This window comes from Mesocricetus auratus, unplaced genomic scaffold (assembly GCF_017639785.1).
Source record: "Mesocricetus auratus isolate SY011 unplaced genomic scaffold, BCM_Maur_2.0 Super-Scaffold_100028, whole genome shotgun sequence".
NCBI lineage: Eukaryota > Metazoa > Chordata > Mammalia > Rodentia > Cricetidae > Mesocricetus > Mesocricetus auratus.
In genome coordinates this window covers 20,158,651-20,186,192 of record NW_024429209.1, presented here as the reverse complement: position 1 = coordinate 20,186,192, position 27,542 = coordinate 20,158,651, and the positions used below count along the sequence as shown (strand labels likewise).

Sequence of the window (27,542 nt, the reverse complement as noted above, 5' to 3'; positions counted from 1 at the left end):
GGAGGCTCTTCATTCCCCTTTCTGTGTTATGTAGGTATAAGCCGTCTCTCTAGGCATAAACTGTCCACTGGTAAAAAAATCAATTTTGATTTTATCAGTATTTATTACTGCTGGTGCCAGCAGCTTAAAAGACCAGAGAGGGAAAACATGCAAACTAGGAGGAGAAAAAAAATTAAAGCCAGGGTCTCACACCGACAGATAATAGTGCCTGCTGTCTTTAAGAGCTGCTCTGTATCACTGCAAGCTTAAATTATCAACTTAGAAATTCAATCAATAGCAATTGACGGGACTCTGCTACTGAGTCCATCTGTGAGCACTGTGGCGGTGCTTGCAAAGCCAGGACGCCTAGCGAGGAGGGGCAGCGGGCCCAGAAACTACAAAGGGCCATCCCACCGGGCTTCAGCTTTATCCCTCCCAGAGCATTTGACCCCCTTGGAACCTGCAGACTCCTGGGACAGAGAGAGCCACTCATCTCCATTTGGCCTTACTTTTTTTTTTCTGAAAATTTGAGAAAAGACACCCCTAAATGTGCACACCTCTCCTCAGGGGCCCTAATATAACACCTCTCTTCCAGTGCAGTCTTTACTGATGGGTGACTCGGAGAATTTCCCAGGTGTGCCTTGCTAACCTCCCTACAGCCCCACCAACTGCCATGCCCAGACAGTCCTCCAAATCTCCCCAAAGAAGGGCTTCCAGGGGCAATGCAGAGGAGGAACATCTGTGTATCCTGAGACATGTTGCTACTACAGCAAAAGTGTCTGCAACCGCTGGCCAGCTAAAGCATTCTCACCGCACACAAACAATCGCCTTCCACGGCCCACACAGTGGCAGCTCCCGGACAAGCTTTAATCTCGGCATCTGGCCGTGCCTCTGAAGAATTTTTTCCAGCACACACAGGCGTCCCTTAAGAACATGTGCAGACCCTGGCTTTCGTGTCATGGATCTAGACGACCCCCTCAGGTCCTGTTGGAGTAACTCTGCTCTCAAAGCCTCAGTCCACCATGGAAGGTCAGGTGGCAGGTCAGACTGCTCAGCTCGGTCTGACCTCCCTTCCTTGGGTACTTGGAAAGGATCCCAGAGACTCACTGATGGATGGTGAGACCCGGGCTTCTGGGCGTTTCCCGAGAACACCCAGGGTCACTCAAGAGATAGGAAGCTAGATGCTCAGGGCACTCAGACTCCCCTAACTGTCTCAGGGCTCCGGCTGGCCAGTCAGGCACAGCAGCAGTGTGGCTCGCCTGTCCTGTCAGACCCAGGCCTGCCACTGAAGGTCACGGGAGAGAAAGGACAGCAGGCCTGAGATGGCAGCAGTTTTATTTTCTGTACCGCTAGCTGAAGCTAACCAAAGCTGTAATAATAAAAGTAATAGTAATATATGTGTGTGTGTGTACACAGATGTGTGTACAGTCAAATCATTAAACATGTGTTTCCCACTGATAGAGCTCATTTTAAAATCAACCTTCCATAGCATACTAACGATGATTAATAACAATAATCCCACACACAGCAAATGTGACAAAATGACAAAAGAACTCTTAATTTGGGGCTTTATTTTAATTTCTTTGTTTAAGATGCTACATAGTCGAGCAGAACTGGATTGGTCTTTTACGGCATGAAATTACTTCACAGTCAAGACTCTTCATTACCAGCGGATGGGCGTGCGGAGGCTCGCTCCCTCCCCACCTGTGCCCCTCACCCTCCTGCAGCCTGACTCATTCGTCCTGAGAAGGGCAGGTCAGACATGCCCTGTGTTCTACAAGGATGAGGAGTAGCGGAGAGTAAGGAAAGAACAATCTAGAAGACTGGGTAACCAGAGCTGACTGTCACTGCAAAGGCTGTCCCTCCTCAGGACAGCTGTTACTGACCTACAGCAAAACACTTCCTGGCAGCTGTCTCCTCACTCAGACCCTCCCCACCCCTGGGGCCTCCGGAGACAAGCAGCCACAGCAGCGCCACCTGGTCGGTACTCCGCAACACGGGTGAGGTGACGTGCAGGCCGCAGCACTGCCTACACCCTGGTGACGGTGGGGACGCATGAGATGAAACACTTTAAGTAAGTTCGATAGGCATTGCACATCCCTGGTGACAGCTCAGGGTCACTGCATGAACCAACAGTAATTGAGCTTGGTCCCTTTGAGAGAACAGAGCACAGGCTTGATTTCTAAGTGTTGAGTCAGTCAGTCAGCCTGTGGGTCTCCCCCATGGCCTACGGGTGCACTAGAAGTGGCCACCATGCAATGCTTTGGCTTCTGCAGCTCTGCATGCCTGAGGAGCCGGTGGCTAGGACAGAGCAGCAGGTCTGGGGACGCTGCCTGGGTGAAAGAGGCAGCGCAGAGGGCTGTGGAGGGGACAGCACACCCCACCTCGCAGGACTCCCGCTGACACAGACCAGCCCCAACGCGTGAGGAAGGGCTTCGTGCTTTAGGAGAGGTGATCTAGGAACATGTGCCAAGGCCTACCCCAGTTTAACGTGACAGCTACACTATGCCACTGTGGTTAATCGTGATGTCCCTCAGTAACAGACCGTTCTCCCCCATCCACTTACTATACAATTTTTCACTTTCTAAAAGATCATTATATTATGCTATATTTGTGTGTGCATTTGTGTGTGCATGGGGAGGGGTATTTAAAGGCAAGACCTGTGAGATGTCATCATACATTAATTTCTTTTTACGCATGGTTATGATAAATTTAAATCCCATGATGTGGTGGATCCATCAATCCAATCTGCCATCCTTCGCATGCGGCCTCTACAAGGCAATCTTCCCTATAATGACACCGACGATAAAGAATAAAACCACCAGAGCCAGCAGCCGGGCGCTGAGGCCTTCCTCCTTCCCGGTGGCAGCCAGAGCCGCCATGGGACTGTTGCTCTGCAGCGCCTTCCGCACCCGGAGCCCGTCTTCTTCCTGGGGGGAGTAAGCGCACATTTCAGAAGTGCATCATGGCTTGGCAGACATGACCCGGCCGCAGCGCAAAGGCACATGGAAGGCCTGCAGAGAAGCCACTGCCAGGGCCCTCCTGGCCTCGGCGCTTCTCCTACAGAGCTGCCGGCTCTCTCTCTTAACACCAACCTGAAGTGCACCCTCAGCTTCCCATGAACCACAGGAAAAGCCCTTGGGGGGGTAGGAGAATGGGCTCTCTGGCTATGTCTTGACCTCACCTCTGCCTACCTCCAGATCTGACGTCTGCCCTGTCTGAACCTACAAGCACATCCAGTCCAGTCACCTCATCACTGCCTGAAATCCCAGGGACTTCCCAAGACACAAACCACAACCAGCTATGTGGGGACCTGTGTAGCCGGGGCTCCGAGAGACCCAGGCCCACCACCGAATCAAATAGCCCTTGGAAACTGAAACACGCACTATGTCACCCGCTGCCACAGCTGGCAAAGGGAGGACCTCCACTCGCCCCCACTCGCTCCTTCTGATAGTTCCTGGCCTCTCACTTCCAAAGAGAGCTCCAGCCACACCCACCACACCCCGAAGACAGGTCTGGGGTGTCTGTCTTCCACCTCCCCTGCCTGAAGGACCTGCAGGCTCCTCCAGTGCCCTTCCCCGGGCCCCACGACTACACAGGGCCAGGGCCCCATTCTGAGGCCTCCCACGGAGCCGACTCTCTCCATCCTTCCTGCCAAGTGCCAAGGGCAGTCTTCCCATGATCTGCAGCTCTCTGTGGGCCCACTAAGGACACGGGCTGTAACCATCACTGTCTCGTCTCTCCCTCAGCCCCAGTAACAGGAAGCTCCCCAGGGCAGCCCTCTCATGGCTGAGCCCACAACGCCTGGCACACGGCAGATCTCACTGAACAAGAAGCCAATGCCTGGCAGGATAAGGCATGCCGCCCTGTCGAGATGGCTCTGATATTATTTTAGAGCTATCCCGCTCATGGGCAAGGCCGGCCCCGCAGCATGGTGATGAACGAGCTGCAGCGTTCGATTAACTTTTAAAAAATGGGCACAGCAAAAGACAGCATTTATTTTATTGGGTTTACATAGAAGCCACCCCGACCTATAGATCACTGTAAATGGTGCAGAGCTCTATTTCTGAGGAGAGTTGCACTCAAAGAAGAGCTTTTGCAAAGGAAGATGCCGAGGCCACTTCCAAAGTATCACCTCCTACGTCTACCTCAGAGCTGCGATGCAGGGGAGTTGGCTTAAGCGAGTGGGCTGTGTACGTCTGCTGCCTCAGCAGACAACGAGGGGAAACCTATTACATGCTTGGCTGGCGTCATCAAGATTAAGAACAAATAGGCCTCAAAATTCAAGCTGCAACAAAAGCTTCTATAATCAGATGTTCAGGTATACCCACATCCAAGACAGACAGATCCACAGTTCTCGAGCTAGAAGGCAGCCAGCCAGATGCTCAACAAAGAGGCCCGAGAAATGGCCTGGGGTGGACAAGACTGCAGGCACACTGCATGGCTGGCCGGCAGCATGGCTTGTTAGGCTGATGGTGCCTCTGCCTCCCCAGCAAGGCCTGGCCAGACGCCCTGAGCGAGGCCCTGGCCTCTCCTTCACACCTCCCCTCTCTATGGGGCTGACACAGCTTTCTTCTCACCACCCCAGGAGCAGCCTGAGGAGCTTCTACTGCCCCGACCCACATCAGAGCTTTAAAACTCATTCGCCTGTGGTAAAAACAGTACGGGCAGGGATAGGCCCAGTGGGGCCCAGCAGTGCATATTAAAGAGCTGGCTCAACTTAGACGGGCGGGCGGGCAGAGAGGGGAGTGGGGGTGGGTTTGGCTCCTTAGGAGGAGAACAACAGTTGGGCAGGGACATCCCATCCCAACACCCTGTCAAGAGCCCCAGAAGAAAGCGTTGCAGGTGGGTGCCCCGGGGAGCAAGAGCGAGCTAATGCAAAGAAACAAACCAAACCCACACTGCCCAGCGCAGGTGCTCAGCAAGGGCGGGGCGCGGGCGGGGTGCGGCGGGCGGGCGGGCGGGCGGGCACGGCCTTACCTTGCGCTGCCTGCCCTCCTCCCGCAGCCTCTGCACCTCCCCCTGCAGCCGCTTGCACTCCTCCATCACCTTCTTCACCTCGCTGTCGTCCAGGGACGATGTCAGGGACTTAGCAGCTGCCGGCGCTTCTGGCTTGGATGCACTTGTAGGTATAATTTTATTTATTTCTACATCATGCTGTTCAGAAATAAACGAAAGCCCAAGGGTCACCAACTGTGTGAGGAAGGGTTTTATGCAAAGCAGTTCTCAGTACACACTACATGAGGCAGCGTTCATCCACAGTGTAAAATGTCACATTTATTTTTTAAATGTATCACTTTATCTAGTATCTTGATAATCTAAAGCTACCAGGCCCTAGGAATTATGAATAAGGGCAAATAATGAAGTTGGGCTGAAGCTAATACTTCAAGGAGGAGAAAAAGGGCTGTGCATATTGCACGATCAAATTCCTGCCATGCAAAAATTAGCATACTGCAATTGTGCAAGCTCAGGAATTACCAGCTGCAAATTACCTTTGCAGGAGAGCTGAGCATCCCAGGCCGCTGGGGGGTGGGGGGAGCAGGAGGCCCAGAGAGGACTACACATGGACCACCTTACAAGCAGGGGTGAGGAGGAACAAGCTCCTGTGTTCCCCTGCATAAAGGGGTCATGGTACCCCCTCGGAGGATGAGCCAGGCAGTGGAAGCGAGGCCAGGAGCACTCAGAATGGTGGCCTGCGGTTCTGGGTGGCAACCTGAAAATCAGACATCTAGCTCCAGCCTCCTTCACCTTCCACAGAAGAGAGAGCCCTGGAAGCCAGAGCCCAATTATCATGGGGCTGGGGTCGCGATCCATGTCTCCCCGCTTCTAAGTTAACTTTCCTACAGCAGGATGATGCTCTCTCTATATTCAAAGAACCAGGATGGCAGCAGCTAATGACGGGCAGAAGAAACCAGACAGTTCTGACAGCAATCTACAGCATCCGGGGCTCCTCACAGTCCTGTGTAGCGACACTGCGTCCCTTGCCCGCTCCATCCGTCACTGCACAGGCCTCAGATCGAGCATGCATGCGGGGCTTTTGCTTCTTGGCACAATTTTACCTTTTCTGGCTACTCTGAAGGCAAGTGTACATCAGTATTTGAAAAGTCGTCTCCTGTCCCCAGTGAGGGCCCAGAGCCGGGCAGATGTACAACAACGCCTATGAAAAACTGGGGTACTGCTGGTGTCTAGGGAGCGGGGTCTGGGACGGCGGGTGCTCGATACTCAGTACCCCATGGAGCACGGGGTGCGTGCACACGCTAACAGCAGTGAGGCCAAGAGAGCCTCACCTCAAGGCAGACCGGCACTGAGGGATGGGTGGGGCCGGGTGAGTAGGGAGCGGGTGCTGAAGACAGCACTGACAGGCTGCTCTGAGAGTTTGCCACCTCTCCGAGCGAGCGCCATGACAAAGGGCCCACCATCCCATTTTGGTCTCCCCACTTCACCAAGCAAAGGCTCCCTGGGATTCATGGCTGCAGCTGCCAACAGGTTACTCTGCTCAAGGGGAAACTACTTCAACTGGCCGTTCTCTGCAGGTCTTTGCCAAGGTTGATGCTATAATACTAGCTTATCTGTTGACTTCAGCTGATTTTTTTCTTCATACATTAGAGGGAGGAAAATAATTTGCCAGCTTAAATCTTTGTTTCACAGGAGATGGCATGCAAATGAGTATCTGCCTGCAATGTTCGATTACTGTTAACTGGAGGCATACTTACTGGTTTAGCATTATCCGCTTGCAACATTCGATTACTGTTAACTGGAGGCATACTTACTGGTTTAGCGTTTTCTGCTGGTAATTCAAACACACATCTAAGTTTTGAATCCATAAGGTCTTCTGGTTTTGCCTCCTTCCACTAAAACAATTTAAATTTAATAATCAGGGTATTATCAAGCTGCTGGAAGAATAATTCTCCTCCTATAACTGACAATCTCAGAAAAATACTCTTAATGAGAAAGCCCTGATGTATATCAAATAAAGAACTTAGGTCTGCTGAGACTTCAATATTTTTAACATGACAAGATTAAATGCATTCGCTCTCCTGAATATTTATCACACTTTGCAAACCCTGCAGTCTCGCTGCCTGGCTCCTTAGAGCCGCCTGCTCAAGCTTGCCCATTTCTACTTCACGGGCAGCCCAGGCCCAGGAGGCATGGCTGAACAAAGGTGGCCCCTTCCCCAAAAGCAACCTCAGTTCTCCTTAAGGACCCAGAAGCCACAGGACAGGCCGCACACTCCCGGGAGAGCTGCAGGATGAGGACTGAGCTTCCCCCTGCCAACCACCCGTGGGGCACATCCACCACAGAGCCCAGTGTAGCTGCCTCAGGATGGCCCCGCCCAAGCCACCCCACGCACCAGTGAGGGGTGTGCTCCTCACTGATACCCCCGCTAGACACGGGGGCGGGTTGAGAATGGCAGGTCAGCAAGGCAGAGAGGTAACAACTGAGAAAGGGAGCCACCCGCCCCCACCCTTCTCAACCACGCAGAGCAGCCAGGGCAACCAGTTTCTCTGGCACCAGAGCACCGTCACCCTAACCAACCACGGCAGAAGAGGTCGACAAGACGGCACCCTGGCTCTCACGGGACACCTGAGAGCAGTGCGCTACCCAGAAACACACCAGTGCTGCTCTGTGCACGTGTGCCCATGTGTGAGTCACAGAGGATCATGCAAGGACCAGGTCGGGGCTCTTAATGCTGGGGACCACAGAACACTCAAGTCGTCTCTGAGAACTGCCTACAAGCCATAGGGCAGACAGACTTCCGCAGCACCTGCGCCGGCTCATCAAACCGCACCAAGAACAGGACTAGCCAGCAAGCAGTAGCACCACCTGACTATGGCCATTCTTGTCCCCCAAACCTGAATCCGAGCTTTATGGTGGCGACCTGAGAGGTGAGGTTCCCCCTCCAAGCCGCACGACCTGGGCCCTAAAGCCATCAAACCCAAGGTCCTGAGGAAAGGGCCACTCTGGAGTACTTAGAGCCCTCCGTAGGCTACTGACAAGCCCAGCTCACTGCATACGGCACTGTGTCAGTGAAGAGCGCCCATGCTCTGCCGGGCTCGGGGTACTCAGTGACCTTCCTCCTACAGGCAGCTAGCACAGGGAAGTCTGTGGCAGCTCAGTAGCAAATGCTCACACAGGACATCAGGGCCAAGGTGACGAGGCCCTGCTCTCAGCTTCCTGCACACTGTCAGCTCAAGGGCAACACAGGCTCTCTCTCCTACTAGTCAGACCCGGTGTGGGAGAACTGGTAGTCATCTCCAAACAACTCAGCTCTCACTCAGGGGGCATGTCCACAGTGCCCGACTCAATGTGCTGCCCAAACACTTACAACAGTTAGAAAAACAACCTGCGAGAGACAGAAGGCCCCTTTGTTACGCTGCGGCAGCGTCTGCCCATAATTACTCAGGTGAAGTGTCAAGACATGAGCACTCTCTCCTCAAAACTCTATTCCCAAGTCACAGGTGGCTAAAACCTCAGGAGGAATCAACACCACCTGCCCAAGGCAGACCACAACGTTAGTGAAGGCTCTGCTTCAGGTCAGGCAGCCAAGGCCCTGCCCTGCCTCCCGGTATGCCACAGCAGAAGCCAGACCAAAGGCACGGCCTGTGGACGTCCACCTTCAGTGCCTGTCACGTGCTCCCTTTATTACACAGACTCACACAACAAAGTCAGGAAGTGAAAGGGCAGAGGAACGTCTCCAGGGTCAGTCTTATGACAAGGTCTTGCTCCGGCTCAACGTGCGACTTAACCTTCTCTTTCTGCCCCCAAGCTGCAGGCACCAAAGAAGGCAGCTGGCTCTGCTTTCCCAAGCCCAAAGCAAAGCTACGTGGTCACAAGGGCAGGAGACAAGCTTGGCACAGCACATCCTGATACCATCACCACTCTGGGTTGGCCAGATCCTGAGGACCACTGCCTGTTGGGCGGCAGCTGTCAATAGGCAGCAGTACCTTTGGGGAGACTCGCCACTCTAATCTCTCTTCTTCCAGAAAATCAATACTATAAAACACTGTTTATTTATAAAAACAGGGGCATCTTAATTTTACCAAGATTCGAGACACTGTCACACATGTACTCATATAGGGGAAATGATGGTGAAAATGGAGGCAATTAGAAAACATGGTGTGAAGGGGCTGCGGGTGTGAACCAGGCTGTGGGTGTGAACCAGGCTGTGGGTGTGAAGGGGCTGTGGGTGTGAACCAGGTTGTGGGTGTGAACCAGGCTGTGGGTGTGAAGGGGCTGTGGGTGTGAGCCAGGCTGTGGGTGTGAGCCAGGCTGTGGGTGTGAACCAGGCTGCGGGTGTGAACCAGGCTGTGGGTGTGAACCAGGCTGTGGGTGTGAACCAGGCTGCGGGTGTGAACCAGGCTGCGGGTGTGAACCAGGCTGCGGGTGTGAACCAGGCTGTGGGTGTGAACCGGCTGTGGGTGTAGCTCAGAGACAGAGCAGCAGCTTAGTGTGAGCGAGAACAGAATTCAATCCTCAGAACCCAAGTAACTATCAACCAGAAGCAAGCGGAAGAGGAAGGCAACACGGGAGTGTCACTGGGAAGGAGGGGGATAGTATTCAACACAAGCACACCCTTTTGGGTTTGAGGGGCGGCAGACAGGTCAGGGAGCACTCTCCTGTAGTGCAGGAGGGAGGGAGGGGCCCACGAGAGCAGAGAATTGCAGCAAGTGCAGTTCATCGAGTCAGAAAAGGAACAGCCGCGCAAATGTTAAAGCTATTCATCAAAGTTAGGGAAGCCGCACAGGGATCAGAGTGCACACCTCCCTGGCAGCACGCTCCCGTCAACAGTGGAGAGGCATGCACACTGGAGAGGTTTGTACCCGCCATGCCTGCCCTAGCGGGCTGGGGAGAAGAAGAAGCGTTCGTACTTACTACTGCCTCCATGTCAGAAGTGTCAGGCGGAGCAAACATAGACTGAACCATAAACTTGTGTTTACTTTTCTCATTGGGGTCATAATCGAAAGGCTGTAGCATCACTGAGAAAGAAAATAGTTCATTAGGAGGGTCAGAGTGTGGCCATCCGTCGTCCGTCACGCTAACATACTCTGTAGTAAGGACTTCCCAGTCCTCCCATCTGGACCCTGTGGAAGGACATGAGCCAGCAGGACGGACGGTCTTTCCACGACTCCGCAGGTCAGCAGCTAAGACCAGAAAGCTGGGCCTGCGACAGCCTGACGGTGGGTGCTGGCTGAGCTCGGGGCTGTGCTGAGGACTTGGTGCCTATGTCCTGACGACCCAGGTCAGCACTCCCACAAAGCCGCCCCAACCTGTCCTACTGCCCTGACTGAAGACACAAAACGGGAGAAACGCCAAAGACCTATTTTTTTCAGGAAAATGTTGCCAAATGACCCTTTCCAGAAGGAAAACAGAGTAACTCAAGATGTTTCCAGAAGAAAACCAGAGTAACTCAAGATGTTTCCAGAAGGGAAACAGTAACTCAAGATGTTTCAGGGTGGCTTTTGCTTCTCCCCACCCCATTCCCCACGCAGCTCATCAAGGTAAGGCCTGAAATATGATTCTGCCAACAGAATCCTGGAGATGGCTTATAAGCTGCATTTCCCACAGCAGGAAAAAACAATTCCACCTCCTGCTCCAGCCCCCACCCAGAACCCGAGGAAAGCTCACCCAAGGACCCAAGTCTTCCATTCTGATTCGTTCCCTTGGACCTATTCCCAGATGACCCAGGCCAAACCCTGTTACCTGAGGGTTGCTCTGCAATGCCCTCTTTGCTGCACAGCTTTAATAACCCTCACACTGAGTGACCTTCCCTGAAACTAAATTCACAAGCAGGGCAGCCCTCGGAGAGTCAATGTGGGCCTCATAGTCCATGGGCCAGAAACCGGGCTGCGCTCTTGAGCACCGTCCTTACCTCACTCAATCTGAGGGTGGTAAGGGCTGCTGGGGAGGGGTTACTATTCAGTTGTCTGTCTTCCAGATGAGAAAACTAGAAACAGCAGCTGGCTTGCCTCACGTCACAAAGGCTCACACACTCAAACCCAATGGGGTCTCCTTCACAGTCCCTACTCTCAACACATCAAGGGACGCCAGCCCTGCCCTCACAGTCTGCCTCCACCTTCTAGATGGGAAGGCAAAGGCTATGGGTGGCTCTGACTCTAGGCTTACACAGTTCCACACTATGGTTCCTCCCAAATCTGCCTATAGATGATGGCTCATGCCTTTAATCCTAGTGCTCTGAAGGCAGAGGCAGGTGGATCTCAATGTGAGGCCAGCCTGGTCTACGGGGCATGTGCAAAGCCTGGGTCAACCCTGGCACAGAAGAAAATGAAATGAAACAAAGAAACCCTACTTGTCTGCCACAGAGCTATCCAAAGACTCTATTAACTTCCTGTCTGGGTGACACATCCACCAACACAGCACTACAACACGCTGAGTGAGGCAGACATGAGAATTTAGTCTATTAAGATGTCAATTCTGCAGGAGCTGTCAACAATCCGAGCCTTCTAATTTCTGGAGAATAGCTACTTCCATAAAAAAAATATTACCGCAAACATGTAATTGCTGGATCGTAATTTTTAAAGAAATTAGTCATTTTTGAATTTGTACTGCAATAAATATCACTACAGCTCACAAAGACCCACCCTCTTGGGGTCTTCAACTGTCAGTAACACAAGTTCAGAGACCACACGCACGAGGACCCACCGTGCCCACTGCCTTCCTGGCCCTGCCCAGAGACGGCGATTCTTGAGACAATGGAAAGAGCGAAGAGCTGGCTTTGCCACGCTGGAACCTAAAGCCAGCACTGCGGATGGAGGTCCCTTCTCCTCTGAGCAAGCACACACAGCCATCACCAGCCCCACTCCTGGCTATGGCACCCCACCTGCTCGGCCCCGGCGGAGACCTGAAAGAGTCACCTGATGGGCAGGACACACAGGGCAGGGGCTAGTGGCGGCCAATCACACCTCTGTGTGTCCAGGGCCCTGGTGGGGCTGACCAGAGAACCCACCCCGGGCAGGAATGGGGGCCATGGCCTCTGGGAGGGGGTCGTCTGGGAAGCTCTGGGCATAACGTGGGGGCCTGGCCCTCCTCCACTGCAGGAACCAGTGGAGAAGCAGCTGCCTGCCTCCCGACGGCTGTCCTTTGTGCGCACGGCACTCCACACACCCGCGGCACACCTGCTTCACACAGCCCCTCACGTACTCGGCCGAGTTCCTGTCCCTCAGCTGCCACCGTCTCACACGTCAAATTCAGTTTCAGCTGACACTTTATGAGAACATGACGGAATAAATGGTGGTCAGCGCTAGTTCATTGCAAAGTGTGGCACAAATTATGTACTTTTTCCATGACAGGCTATAAAAGAGCTTCCCATTAACTTAATTTATTTCATTTAAATACCAGAGACACTGATGATAAAACCCTGAGTGAACCGTCCCTCCTTTCAGAACGCATCTGCTGACAGAACACTAAAGAAGCCTGTTACCAGGAGACGACCTGGGCGCAGTCACCCCTCACCCACACCGAGCTCCTGACACAGAGCCTGCTGCATTAGACACAAAAGAGGGGCCCTGGTGAAGAACTTCAGGTCAGGAAGCACCATCGATCAGGCCAGACTTCCTTCAAAGGAAGAAAACACGCAGCTGAGAACACACACTGGCTTGGAAAATGGCTACCCAACCAAAGGGGCACAAAAGCCACTTCCGGGCACTAGACAAACGCAGACCATTCTCATCCGCACCACGGCGAGAGGGGCGAATGGGGAGTCTAGAGAGCAACCCTGCTCAGCGACAGTTCCCATCTGGAAACGTCTCCATCCATGGTCAGCTCACACACTCACTCGCTCACTCACTCACTCATTCACTCACTCACTCATTCACTCACTCACTCATTCACTCACTCATCACTCACTCATTCACTCACTCATTCACTCATTCACTCACTCATTCACTCACTCATTCACTCACTCACTCATTCACTCACTCACTCACTCATTCACACTCATTCACTCACTCACTCTCTCTCTTCCTCCCAACCAAAGGCTCTGCCAACTTTCTCCCTGTCTCTTTCCCACTGGATTAGCCTGTGCACTAGTCCCTTCTAGACCCAGGAAGGCACGCCACAAGCCCCCCACAGCACTCAGATCACAGCCACCTGTAACAGCAGCTACTGCCCAAGCAGAGGACGGCCAGCCCGTCAGTACCTCCCTCATACCCCTGGGCTGTCTTTCTGCAGGTTCTGGACCAGCAGGCATGCATCGAGCTTCATGTCCTATACCATGTTCTCCACCATTCCCAAAACCTACCCTCAGTCCTGTGGTGCCCCTCACCATACTTATATCCTAGATGCCCTTCGAAGGAAGGTCAGCCACTTTTGGCATGTACCAGAATTGCAAAGGAGCCAATCAAAGAGAATCTGCTGGAGGGGGTCCCGCTGAGAACCTGTCCCTGGAGAACTGGGCTGTACTCTTTTCCGAAAGCCACGGCATGGTTGGAAAGCATCATGCCTGTGTCCCTGCCAAGGGACCCTCACTCACCAAAGCCACTTTCTACAAACCCCATGTGCACCTGCTTGCCCACTGCCTCCCCTAGTTTCAGTGAGCCAAGGACTGAATGTCTGTGGAGCCTACTCAGGCGATCATGCGCTCCCACCGGCTGGTGGTGTGAACCCTCGTCCCCCCTAACTTCAAAGCACCCTACAACACACTCCCTTTAGAAACGTTTGAGGGAGCTCAGCGGTGGTCACACACGCCTTTCGTCCCAGTAACTGGGAGGCAGAGCAACTGAGTTCAAGACCCAAGACCAACCCGGTCCACAGGGCCAGTTCCAGGACAGCCAGAGCTACACGAGAGAAGCTTTGTCCTGAAAACCCCAAAATAACACCAACAGTAGTATTAATAATAATAAGTAAATAGAAGCGCTCAAAGGAAGAGACGGCCCTGCCCTCACCCAACAGGCTCTCTTCCCTGCTCTCCCTTCCTCCTGTCTCTTCTTGATGCCTGCTCCCTCCTTTCACAGTCTGCTGGCTCGTCAGAAGACCAAGGTTTAGCTACCACACTGCATCTAGGGGATCACTGAGGGCGCCACTGCTCTGCTTTAAAGAACCAAGACAGACACGAGGCTCCCGTCAGCTGAAGGGACGGGCAGGTGGGGCTGTCAACAGTTGGGACTCCAGCCTGAAACACAGGAGCGGACACTGCGGCTGACCCGAGCCCTCACCATGAGTATGTCCATCGTCTCCTTCAGGGCTCTCAGAACGCTGACCTGCGACTCCTTTTCCTGCGCCTCTACTACCCAAGTCTAGCAGGTGGAAAATTAATTTCTCCTGCTTATAAGAGTGCTGCCGATCTAACTCTGCATCCCCCATGGGCCTCTCGGCTCAGGGAGCAAGCACCTGCCAGCCTGCTCCGCAGGGCACACGCCACCCTTTCTTCAGGACCAACAGAAAGGAGGTATGCAGCAGGCTGTTTGGGCCACACCAAGGCTCACTCACCCCTCATTATTATGAAGGCTTTCTCAGCGGCCTTCCTGTGCTGTAACTAACAGCAGGACACAGGCTTTAGGCCTCCCAGTGTAACTGTATACCCGTCACCTACATGGCCTCTCCAATAAGACCTGTGCGCCTAACCTCTGCGGGCTGACCATCTGAAACACGTCTCTTTGACCTGCTCTCTGCGCGCTCACGACCACTCTACAGGTACTCTTGATACCTCCTTGTCCAAGGCTGTCTCTCAAGTCTCTGCCCTGCCTTCTGCAATGAGCTAGAGACCAGAATGGAGTCGTGAGGTTACAAAGAGCAGGGTGGGGCTTCGAGGGGAGCAAAGGCATCCCCGGAAGGACCAGACTGGTGAAGCATTTACACTGCACTCCTGAATCACCTTGCATCGGGAAAAGGTACCCACCAGCTGAGTATCCCCTGCCCAGTGTTCTGGGTCCTACCCCTTTGATCACATCCATAAAGATGGGGACAGTCTTCCTAAGAAACCTGCATCCTATAGAAACCTTCAAAAGGTTTTAAGCCCAATTAAGCTGAATTTTATTGGTAAAATTTTTTAGGCCATAACCTAATCTGGTGAAAAGATTAGGGATTTATCTTAAGCAGCAGTGTAGGCTGTTCCTATTTCAGCGTAGAGAAGACTTCTCATTAAAAGTCACACTTATCAGAGCCTTATGGAGCAAAGATGGGTCCAAGGTAAAGCCCCATGGCAGCCTCTCCTGTGCAGCAGGCTCCTTTGTCAGCAGGCTGGGCGCACCTTTTCCCCCCGAGGCTCAGCGCCCAAACGCTGCAGCCCACAGCTGGCTAGTCCAATGCCAGTAAACAGCAATATCCACCCAAGCCAGGACCATCTTAAACGGCTTAATAATCAATTCCAATACTACCCAATTACATTAATTGACCAATGTCTCCAACCCAGGAGATGCTGATGTCCGTTCCGTTACTGGAAGAACTTTATGGTTTCAATGGGATTAAAGAGTCCTGAAGGGGCTGTCAGAAATCTACGCTGCCCCTCTGGCTCTGGATTTCAGTTTAGAATACAGACTCAGACACTGGGAGACCTATGTTTGGCTCTAACCCACCTTCAACCCCAGGGTACACTGAGTAAAGAGAGTCTGTACCTAAAGGCTGGCGTCCGTAGTGACTCTATCCACACCCGCCATGGACGCTCTGCCTGTGTAACGCACTTGGCACAGGGGCGGGCAAGGGGGTAACTGAGCTGCAAATGAGAGCTCTCACCACTTTGTGGGATTAGAATTCACAGAGGTTATACAAATACTAAACTTAACGTCGTATTACAGCAAGCCTAAGTATTTTTGATGGGCTCATAATTCTACCACTTCACCTGCTGAACGTGCTGGCAAACACGGTTTGGAATATTAATGGAAAAGTCCCTCATTACTAAACTGCAGCATTAAAAACAAAATCTGCCACCGCTAACAGCCTTCCACAAAGACATCTTCAGAAATCACACACGTTAAAAATATTTCCCTACCATACAGCTTGAGAGATAGATAGTTCTGTAAAGCTAGAAGGGGCCTCTCCCACGGGCTCCAGACTGGTGATGAAGGCAAAGGCCCTGCCCTCCCTGTGCCTACAGTCTCTGGGAACAACTCAATCCCCCTCTAGCAAGCCCATCTCCACATGCCTGGGCTGCCAAGGTACAGGGTCACGTGTGCAAGCCCAGACCACAGGGTCAGGGTTCACCAGGAACGCATGTTCAAACTCAGGCACTCCGGGAGTGGCCGCCAGCCGTGCTGCACATCACTGCAAGCAGACTGCGGAGTTCCACAGGCGTGGAGACAAAGGAAGCTCCAGGGCACCTCTATGGCGATGTCCACGTGGCACACTCCCTGAACACAGAACCTTGGGGGCTACGCCTCTGCCCAACTGTGACTCGGCTGCCCCGGCTAAGGGAAGGAACCTCATGCACGTGGGTTCACTGTGCTCTGGAGAGAGCAATGTGGCAGGTCAGGGCCCGAGCTTCTGAAGCATGACGTAAGGTCCCTTGAACGTCAGGTTCATTGGGAAGGCAAGCACGGCAGCACAGGGTGTGCCTGGGGACCACTGCCCATGCCTGTCGCAGCCAAGATGCAAGATGTAAAACCTGTTAAGTCCCAGCCCTACCATCACCACCCCCACCCCTCCAACTCACTCTCTCTCTCTGCTCCTCTCCTCCCCATCCCTCCCCCCTTTTTTACAGGATGATTTATAGCCTCCTCTAATAACTAGGGCCTCCCAAGGGTCTTAAGAAAGGGAGGGGTACACTAGCCGTGTCCTTTCCAGATGTCCTGTGACGTTCTGGGTGCTAGGTAGGACCATGGTGGCAGGTTTAAGTTCATTTGATGGTCACCATTTTGTAAACTGCAGGTGAAAATTCACTCATAAACGTGTGTTTTATAAGAATTCAGGAGGGCCACACGCGCATGAAATGCAGAGAATTCCTTGCTTTCTTAAGGCAATGCGAATAATGTACAATTCGTCTCCACCCAAGCCTGGCTGGTTTCACACTTACAGGGGCAACACCGGTGTGTACAGAGGAGACCAGGCTGACAAATGTCAGTCACAGGCACAAGGACAGACCATGTGAGGCAACAAGCAGGCGAGAGCACACTGAGGACAGCGGTCTGCCCGCGGACCTGCCTTCTCTCGGGACTCACTCACCATGCTGAAACCCCAGTTCTCCTCAAGGACCCAGGCCTGGACCAGAACAGTGCTTCTCCACCCAAGATGTGCATCCGTAACCTAAGGTATGGGTGTCTCAAGTGTGACATGTGCACACCCAAAACCCAAGACATGCATTCTAAAGTGTGACATGTGCACACCCAGAACCCAAGACATGCATTCTAAAGTGTGACATGTGCACACCCAGAACCTAAGACATACATTCTAAAGTGTGACATGTGCACACCCAAAACCCAAGACATGCATTCTAAAGTGTGACATGTGCACACCCAGAATCTAAGGTGTACGTGTCTAAAGTGTGACATTTGCACACCCAGAACCTAAGGTGTGCATGTCTAAAGTGTGACATGTGCACACCCAAAACCCAAGACATGCATTCTAAAGTGTGACATTTGTACATACAGAACCTAAGACATGTAGGTCTAAAGTGTGACATGTGCACACCCAGAACCTAAGACATACATTCTAAAGTGTGACATGTGCACACCCAGAATCTAAGGTGTACGTGTCTAAAGTGTGACATTTGCACACCCAGAACCTAAGGTGTGCATGTCTAAAGTGTGACATGTGCACACCCAAAACCCAAGACATGCATTCTAAAGTGTGACATTTGTACATACAGAACCTAAGACATGTAGGTCTCAAGTGTGACATTTGCACACCCAGAACCTAAGATGTGCATGTCTAAAGTGTGACATTTGCACAGACAGCACGGACTGTATGGCTTTCCTGGCCCTCAGGCCACCACCAAGGACAGACAGCAGGGTTTCCACAGAAACTTCTGTCATGGGCCACCCTATCTCACAGGGGAAAGCTGCAAATGTCTCCTTATTCAACCAATCCTCCTGTTCTCCCACCCCCTACGATGGGTCACATCTCAGATTCGTGCTCCAGCAGCCACCCCTGACCTGGTGAGGCAGCAGCATAGCACTTGGCAGGCACGTGACAGGGAAGGGTCACATCCATGCCGGTTTCTTACTTCCTGATCTGCAGAGGAAGACACAGCAACAAAAGCAGCCTTCCCTGAGGAACCTGAGGACTCTCAGAACACTCCCGAGACTGGGAAGGACTTGCTCCTGGTGAAAGGCACGCACACCTATAACATCAGCAGGCACGCCTACACTACCTATCTGCTGAGGTTACTTTACTCAGAAAACCAGGCTGCTGTTTTCCTATGAAAATTGGCGATTTTCATCTACTGATAAACTCAAAATTTTCTAAGCTGTGTTATGGATAAGGAAATTATGGGATGGAGGTAAAGAAAGGGACAGGGTTTAGACAGCTCACCGACACAAGGCCCTCTGGCAGCACACAAAACAGGGACAGGACACAAGAATCCAGCTGCGCTGATCTCAGCAAAATGTTAAGACACATGGAGGAAGCAGAGATCACACCCTGACCATTCCCTCCTGCTAGCACACCAGTCTCAGAGCACTGGCTCTGCCGCAGAGCAGCTTCAGGACAGGGAATGGACAGGGGATGGACACGCCACTGCACCCCGCACAGTGCAGATGATGGCAGTGTGTAAGCTCTGCAGTGGGAACCCTTCCACCAGCGCTGGCTGCCAGCTAACTGCTCCTGACCGAAGATCTGACTCAGGAGTCCAGACCAGGCCCTGCACACTCAAAGGGGAACACGCAGGGGAGCCGGGGGTGGGCGCTCTATGATGAGAGGCACCTACGGAGGCGAGGAATCAGAGTCCGAGATAATGAAACACCTTGTATCTTTCCAAAGAGGTGAGTCATTTTCTCTTAGGTGTCAAATGAATACCCAAACGCATCACAATCAAAACCTATCACGGAAAAAGCCAGACAGGTGCCCGCTTCCAATGAGAGAGAAGTGGCCTCTATCGATGCTGAAGCTGGGGACACTGAGTCATGGTGTCTAAAGGGCACATCCTCCCCCATAGCCCTCTGAGCATCACCGGTTCTAATGAGCTGCAAACCCACCATTCTCTAGTCTAAACTCTATAGCTCACACCTCAATTCTGAAAAGCAGCTCTCAATTTGGGCACTTCATCAGCCTCTTTCCAGAAGCTGGGCTTTGGAAAATATGTGCCCTGATTGGGGTGGGGGGGCATCAGAACACACAGGGCCCACAGCCATGACTATATCCTTCAGCAGATAGAGTGCACCTCCAATACTAGACATGAGCACCGTCGGAAATCCTTTAGCATAAAGAAAATAACTCCTATCTTGTATTCTCCCACAAAGTAAAATTAAGTTTACTTAGTTCCTTTCTACTTATTGTCAAAATGCAGATTTAGCCTCCAGGAGCAACTCAAGGCAGGTCTACGGCCACCGCTTTGACTCTGCTCCGCCTCTAAGGCGTAGGCACTGCAAACATTAAAACAAACAGACGTGGGTTACGGAGAGCCGGAGGTGGTGTCAACCAAGCCTTCACCCAGAGTGGGATGGGAGCGGTGGAGGAAGTCTGCGACCTCCTGCACTGTCCTGAACACACCTGCTCTGACAAAGCCTGAGGCACGGGGACCTCTGGAACCCACCCGTGGCCCCCTGAGCCAGCACTTACCAGACACATTGAGAGAGGCCCCGGCATCAATGACCCCGCTGTTAGGCCGCACGCAGTACCTGCGCGGTGCTGTGGTCTTCACTTTAAAGCACACGTTTCTGTCTGTCGGGTTGCCAAGCTTTAGGCTGGTGGTGACGACATCAGTGAAGGGACCTGTGTGGACAGACGGACAGCTGACTGGGGTCCTGTGAGGGACGTGTAGGAGACAGACTGGTCTGGTGGCGGGGATAACAGACAGGGTGCGGGAGGAGGCGAGGGCCATCACGCACTATGGGTGCCGCTGCCGCTGTAGTGTGGGAGAGAACACAGCTCAGGAGACTCCTGTGACCTATGTGAATGAGGGGATCTAGACCCAGATGCTCCAAATGCAGCGACAGGGGCCTGTGCTCAATGTTCGCTTCCACAAAACCCCCGTGGGGTCTGGCAGACACTACACGAAGCACCAGGCATGGGTCCCCAGCGGCCGCCAAGAGCGGAGCGCACCAGGAGGCCTCTGGCGAGCAGGGCTCTGTAGAGAGGAAAACCCCTCACAATGTGCTGCAAGGACAGCTGGCCTCACCCAGACGAGCCCTGCTAGCAGCTCTAAGCACTGGGCTCCTGAGAAGCTCTGGGTTATTGTTTATTACTATTACTTATTCATTTCCTACCTTATTAGATTTTTTAATTAAAAAAGTAAAAGATGCTTCTTAAAACAAACCAAACAATGAAAGATGTATAAAGAGAAGTTAATAAGCTTCATCTGTGCCTAAGGTAACTAATATTAACCACGTGGGAGCTCCTGCAACCATCTAGACTTAGCAGCAACATGCATGGTACATTCTTCCTGCACAAGTGTTTCCCACTGGCTCAGCGGTGGACACCTGATCACTGGCTTACGAGGGGGTCAGGTCAGGGAGGGACTGCAAGACCCCCTCGTCACGTGCTGGTGTCTGTGTGTTGCTACCGGGCAAACCCGGACCTGTGCTGCGCAGGCTCTGAGCTGCATCCCCAGCCCTAGATCCATTTCAAGTTTACCCAGGTTCCCCAGGAGTGCCAGACCTCTGTTTCCTACAGGCGGGCTATTCAGTGCTACCCTCACATCCATAAGGAAGCGGGGAGGGGTGCGTTTCCGTGGTTACAAAGAGTCTCCACTGGCTCACCTGTCACATGTCAGAGGCCCCAACAGACTCTCAGAGATATGCTCTGAAATGCGTCCTCTGCTGCTGAGGGCAGGGTTATCCTTTGTCCATCTGTTCCCCGCACCGTGCCTGGGCACAGTAAAGGTCTCAGGACACACACACACCAAGAAGAAAACTACTCACAGATTATCTCCAGAAATGCGAGTGCCTTAGTCTGGCTTCCTGAGGTACTCAGGGTGTGAAAGAGACACAAATGGTGGACTGAGGGGGAGGGGCTAGAGCACAGAGCCAAGCCTACTGCAGCCAGTGCAGCTTTAGAAAGCACCAGTCTGTCCCAGGGGGTACATGTGCACATGGGGGACTCTGAGCAGAAGACCATTTTCACATTTGCTAGTGCACAATCTTGTCTGTGAGGGGCCCCAGACAGTTGGTACCCGCTGAACCTCACTGTGCAAAACACACTGTCCCTGACAGCCTCCGACGTGGCTACTGGGCTCTGCTCCCTTCACACAGGTCACCTGTCACTCAATTTCAGCCTCCCTCAAGCACATAGTCAGTAACTGGGGGCTGGGAGCCCAGAGCCACCTCCATACGGGGACCCCACCCGCGTAGGCGCCCTCGGCGGTAGTGCCTGCTGTTCCATTAGCCCCTCCTCCCCTGCCCTGTGGCTCCATTTCACTGCTCTCCACGGTGTGGGGGACTCCGGGGATGCACGCATGCACGCACTGCACCATCACCACTGAGGACCGCTTGTCCTGAAAGCTCTTCTCATTTATGGGGAGCACCTTGGAGATCAGAAGGCCTGAAGACAATGTCTCCATCTGCCTACCTTTCAGGAAGTCCTGCTCTGGCTCTAGGAGCCAGGCTGAAAGCCAAGAGGGGGACTTCCTGAAGGACCTGGCCCGGCTGCCCGCCTGGGAAAGCATGGGAGACAGTTAACCTGTGTGTAGAGGTTTTCAGCCACAGGGAGCAAGAGCTGCGTACTGACGAGGCACCATTCTTGCAACAAGTTCTTGGCCTCCAGGGAGAAATGAGACACTTCGTGCTGAGAACATCCAGGGACTTAAGAGAGTTCTACCGTACCCCACCTCCACCGCCCGCTGGCTGACTCACGGGAAGATGGGAAGGTTGATCCCCCTTTACTTAAGGTGGGGATCCTTGCAAGTAAGCACAGTCTATAAAAAGGAGAGCTAAAAACAGCCTTAGTTTTCTAAAGAAAGTGGTAAGCCCTGCAAGCCTGCATGGTACAACTGGCCAGGCGGGTATTTCATAAACACACCCAACACTACTCCGCAAGTGCAGATGCTCAGGCAGCCAGGGGTACGTAAGACAAAGCCACACCCTCCCTGTCCTAAAGGGCTCGTTTCCAACATCAACAGGCCTATGGGGAAGGGCCAGGCAGAGTGGGTCGTCTGGGAGGGTAGAGGCAGGAGGGTCGGAAGCCAAAGGTCATCTTTTGGTGCATCTGGGACACAAAGGTGAGCCTGTAGAGAGTGAGCATCTGAACATAACCCGGGAAGGAGTAGGCGGCAAGGCTGAGGAGACCTGTCTCAAGCCCAGACACACAACAGACGGAGACAACACACGGGCAGCAGGGCCCTGAGGATGCCAACCCCAGCTCCTAGCGTCTTCCTCCTCTGCTCCCCCAGACGGGGGCTTCACCAACCTCTTCTAGGACTCTAGACACTTGAGCCAGATTCCACTGAGCACACCGTGGCAGGTTCTCTGGGCCCGCCTAGTATGTGGCAATCTAAATGGTGTTTCAATTTACATGAATCACATAAAAGATGGTCTAAATTATTAAAAGACGAGCACTATTGGTAACAGTGAGTGGGATAAAATAAGCAGCATTTCTCCCTTAGCGCCCGCCTTGGGCCTGGGCACTCATTTGTAAAACTCTAGAGGGAGCCATGCTGGAAATACATGCAGCACAGACATCATTGACAGGGCAGCAAAGTCTCATGGGTAGAAATCAAGGCATTTTGTGAAAACAGGCCAATCCTCCTCGCCCCACTCTGGGCAATTTACTCCGAGAAATTTATTGAAAATAAATTCGATTTGAGTAATTACAGGAGATAAACCGTGTTAGTGTTCTCCTTTCCCCTGTACTAATGAATTAGAGCGCACAAAAACCTCAATAAAAATGATGGGAAGGCTTATGAGCATCACTCAGATTTCTCCTAGTCACTTCCATTTCATAAAACTGCCATTCCCATTAAAGCACTACGTAAAAAAATGGGATTTTACTCTGCAAACATGCATATTTATCACCAATGAATTTAAACATTGCTTATAAAATACAAAGTCAATTTTACAAATGAAATCTTCAAAGTTAAGTTTTTTTTCTTTTAAGAGATGAAAAAAAATGATTTGCGTCTCTAGAGCTGGGACACATCGCTTCCTTTAATTACTTTCTTCTGTGCCATCTATCCCTTGGTCCAGATGTCTGTGTGAAATTAGAAACTACACATCTCCAGCATGAATGAGCACGGAGAAGCAACCCCAACCTGAAGTAAATTCCCAGAGTGCTTTGACATTTCTTTCTTCTCTGTAACAGGCTGAATGGGCTCTCCTTCCCCGTCACGGCTGTGTGCACCTGCGGGCATTTATTAAGGTTGGTAAAGACGCTCATGAAACAGCATTAACTAACAGAATATGAACTCCTCCACTTGTTCTCACAGGGATTAGGCCCAGCAAAGCATGGCATAAACCACCCCGTGCCCTCCCCAGGCCTTGTAGCTTGCTTCTCTGTCTTTCTAAATTACTTAAGAAAGTAAGGTCTGGATTCCACTCCACTTGTTTGAGGAAGCAAAGAACATAGACCCAGAAATGTTCATATTCACAGAAGCAGATGGGGAGAGTGGCTGCTCTGCTGCAGACCACAGGACACGAGCTCAGACTTCAAGCACTATCTGGAAGTTCCAGGTGCTGAGATCTCTCCAGAGACAGTCAGATTCAAGTCAGGCACCGTGCAATCCCAGAGGCCCAGGCAGGAGGGCTGTGAGTTCAATGTCAGCCTGAAATACACAGTACAGGTTATGGTGTGAGATCCTGTCTCAAACAAAACAAGAGAGCTGGGTAAGTTTACGAATCAGGAAACACCCAGGTAACATCTAAGCGCTCCCCGAACCTTTGCAAGGTCTGATCACGTTGTGTGACACAGAGAGCATCATTAACACAGAATTCCTCCTGTCAGGAAACCCAAACTCCAACTCAGCAAGACAGCAGCTAAAGAGTTCGCATCTGGCTACGGTAAAGGCCAGTGTGAAAGGTGCAGGAACTCAGGGCTCAGCCTGGGACGTTCTCACCTGCAGACTTACATGTGTCTTAGGATTCTTCCTGGGATGTTCTCATCTGCAGACTTACATGTGTCTTAGGATTCTGCCTGGGACTTTCCCATCTACAGACTTACATGTGTCTTAGGATTCTGCCTGGGACTTTCCCATCTACAGACTTACATGTGTCTTAGGATTCTGCCTGGGACTTTCCCATCTACAGACTTACATGTGTCTTAGGATTCTGCCTGGGACTTTCCCATCTACAGACTTACATGTGTCTTAGGACTCTGCCTGGGACTTCTCACCTGCAGACTTACATGTGTCTTAGGACTCTGCCTATTAAGTGGCAAGACCACACGCTGAAGTTGTAGAGATGCATTTTATTTTTAACACAGCGATTCAATTCTACTAGAAAATAAAGATGGGCACGACGGCACACACCTTTAGAATCTCTTTGAGTGAGTTCAAGTCCATCCTGGTCTACACACTAAGTTCCAGGCCAGCCACGACTACAGATGTGACACTGTTCCGCAATGAGTAAGTAAACAGATCCTAAATAAGACTCCTGGAAGATAACACAGAAGAAAATCTAAGTGACTTGGGACTTGGGTGGCTTTTTAGGAATAACAAGCATGGTGGAATTCATGGAAGAAAGAAGCCATGGGATGGACGTCATTAAATTCCCAACCTGTGGGCAGGGCTGGGGCTCCACCAGAGCAGTGCTGCCTAATACTCAACGAGTCCTGGGTCCCGTTTCCAGCACTGAAAAGTCAAATACATGAAAACAAAGACATCTGCTCTGCAAAAGGCAATCAAACAGGCTGGAAGGACAGGCCAGTTGTGGAGCAGGACGGGTTACCTGCAGCAGTGGGCCTGATAAAGGATCATCTGCAGAATGTAAGGAAAACTCTTAAACGCACCAGTATGAAAATGCACCACCTGGGGTGAAGATAAGCCGAAGAGATGTGGACGTGTCCCCATAGACAGGCAGAGGGCAAGGGGCACACAGGAAGACGCTCCCAGCTTACTCCTGGGAAAATGCAGGCTGACGACGACGTGTCACTTGCTTCTCAGCCCAGCTGAAGCCAGTGCAGCCTCTCTGAGAGGCAGCCAGGCTTCTCTCCTCTTCTCTTCTCTTTGTGGTGCTAGTCACACACATTAGGCAAGGGCTATAGCATGGAGGGAGCCCAACACCCGGTCCTGTAGGCGTTTCCTTATCTAAGGCAGCCATCGCTCTCCTTGGCACTCCCCAACTTAAAGTGGAGACTCAACGATCTCACCAGAGGCCAAACCAAGTCCTTCAGAAAGCAGAGACAGAAAACCGTGGCACATCCAGACAGGGGGATAATATTCACCAAAAAAAAAAGTAATTAAGCCATGAAAAGACATGGCAAGACCCTAAATTCATAAGTGACAGTCACCATGTGGCATTCTTGAAAGGGCAAAACTATGGAGATGGTAACCGGGTCCTGGGCTGACAGAGTGAGGGGGTCAGCAGCAGTGAGAGCCTGTGAGCCGCCAGCAGAGCCCAGGGCAGACAAGGGACGTGAGCAGGTGTGGGGGTCCCAGGCTGTGAGAAGTGCAGCAGCACTGGAGTGGGAGCTGTTCTGTTGGGGGCTCCCCTTTCTACGCCATCTTGCAAGAAGCACAACTGTCTATACAAGAGCTTTATTTTATAAAAGAGAAAGGCGTGGCATGCTACACCTGCATGTGCAGTGCCAACCAGCAACGGGGGGGGGGGGGGGTGTTAACTGACAACTCTGGTTTTGCACAGAAATCTTCTCTTCCCCTTCCAAAAGCTCATGGAATGTTAGTTTATGGATACAGTCCTTCCTGTGTAATTTATCTACAGGTACAGCCACAGCCTTTGGAACCCACACTGCCTGCGCTGCCACACAGGCTACACAACGAGCTGACAAGTGCTCCACCAGGCCTCAGCCTTCCAGACTGCAGCTGATGTTATTAGTTTGGCTGCAGCTCTTGAGTCTGCACGAAAAGGTGAATCAGTTTACTGTCTTGCAAACACTGCGACTCCCCTCTCCATGACCCTCCAAACAATAAGCGGCCACATTCACTTCAACCCTACAGAGAGCCTTCAGGCAGGAGTGAAGACTTTTGATGGATGTTGCTGGGACAATAAAACAGTCCTTGAGGTCTCAATACAATAGACTCTGTACATGGGAAATATATTAAAATCGGGAGACACACACCTTCTGAAGTCAAATCTGCTACTCCTACTTACTTATTCTGCCACAGTCTGTTTGCACCAAGTACCAAGGCCCTGCTGCAAGCCTTCCCTTCCTGACTGCAATGCCGTACTCGGTCCTCTAGAATGGAAATCACAAGTCATGTGACTTTGTTCCCTGCTCGCAGCTGGTGGTCAGCACCTAGCATAGTTCCTGGAGCAGGGTAGCCACTGGTGTGGCTTGAAGAGGAGGCCGAGCAGAGGCCTGAAGGTTGGGTGCTTTCCCTGGGGTCCTCTGGAGTCTGGCTTTGCCCTTCAACCTCACAGGGCCTCCTGTGCCGTCTTTGCTTCCTTTGCCACTGACTGACCACACCCACTGTCACATCCAGGCCTACAACAGGCACCACCAAGAGCAAAAGGGCTGGATGAATGCGGGCCTGGCCAGGGTGAGCTTCCCCGTGCTGCCCAGAGTGCACCAGCAGGGCCAAATCTCAAGACCTTTTAAGTGTGTGCTGTTCTCACCAACAGGTCGCTCTGCTAAGATTTGTTCAGTTTTTAACTTTCCTTCCTTCAAAAGAAACAAAGGGTGAGCAGGCGTAGTAACACATGCCTGTAATCATAGCTCAAGGGAGGCTGAGGCAGAAGGACCAAGGTTAAGGTCAGGGTTGCAAGCGTAGGAAGAAGATCAAGAGTCACACAACACGTTCAGAGAGGACCAGCAATTCAACCACCATGAGACCTCCAGTAAGGGCACAAGAAGTCACTGATGTTCCTAAATCTATCCTCCTGATTGGATATTAGCTCACACATTAACTCAATCCTTTGGAAACAAAACCAGAGCACTGTAACCAGAATGTTTTTTAACAGCACAGGCTGAAGCCCAATCCTACGGCTCTTATTTTGAAATAATCACACAAAGAACCCTACATATAGACAAAACTGTTCCAAAGAAATTTTAGACCCAAAGTATCCTAAACTAATAAAGCATCCCCCCCCCAGCATCCTCACGAGACAGGCGGCTGCGGAGAAACGTCACACCCATTATTACAGCCGAGGAACCAACACCCAGAGCTGTCACCGACAGCGACATCAAAGACCTAGGGCCAGCTTGGCAGAAGTAGATGACAACCCCCCTACCGGAGGCTGGCTGATCCGAGCCTTTGAGTCCCTTGAACTGCCTGTGGTGGAGTCGTCCACAGGTGGGGAACACCAGCACTGTCATAGCGGAAGGTTCCAGTGACTCTTAAGGAAGGGCCTGGACCAGTCTCAGGAAGCCACCTAGGAAACATGGGATGTGACGCAGGAGGGCAGCGGGAG

General features: G+C 52.1%; 1 protein-coding gene across 1 annotated transcript in view; it reads right to left on the bottom strand.

Moving 5' to 3' along the window:
- Window positions 1–1,530: 1,530 nt before the first annotated feature.
- The window catches only part of Vapb (VAMP associated protein B and C), a 37,543-nt gene continuing 11,531 nt past the window's right edge, over window positions 1,531–27,542 (bottom strand). The window contains exons 2-6 of the mRNA XM_005074476.4: window positions 19,645–19,797; window positions 9,853–9,956; window positions 6,750–6,830; window positions 4,960–5,136; window positions 1,531–2,909 (exon numbers count right to left, since the gene is read on the bottom strand). Of these exons, the coding sequence (XP_005074533.1) occupies window positions 2,751–2,909; window positions 4,960–5,136; window positions 6,750–6,830; window positions 9,853–9,956; window positions 19,645–19,797 (674 nt within the window). The 3' untranslated portion in view covers window positions 1,531–2,750. The remainder of the gene's footprint in view (window positions 2,910–4,959; window positions 5,137–6,749; window positions 6,831–9,852; window positions 9,957–19,644; window positions 19,798–27,542) is intronic.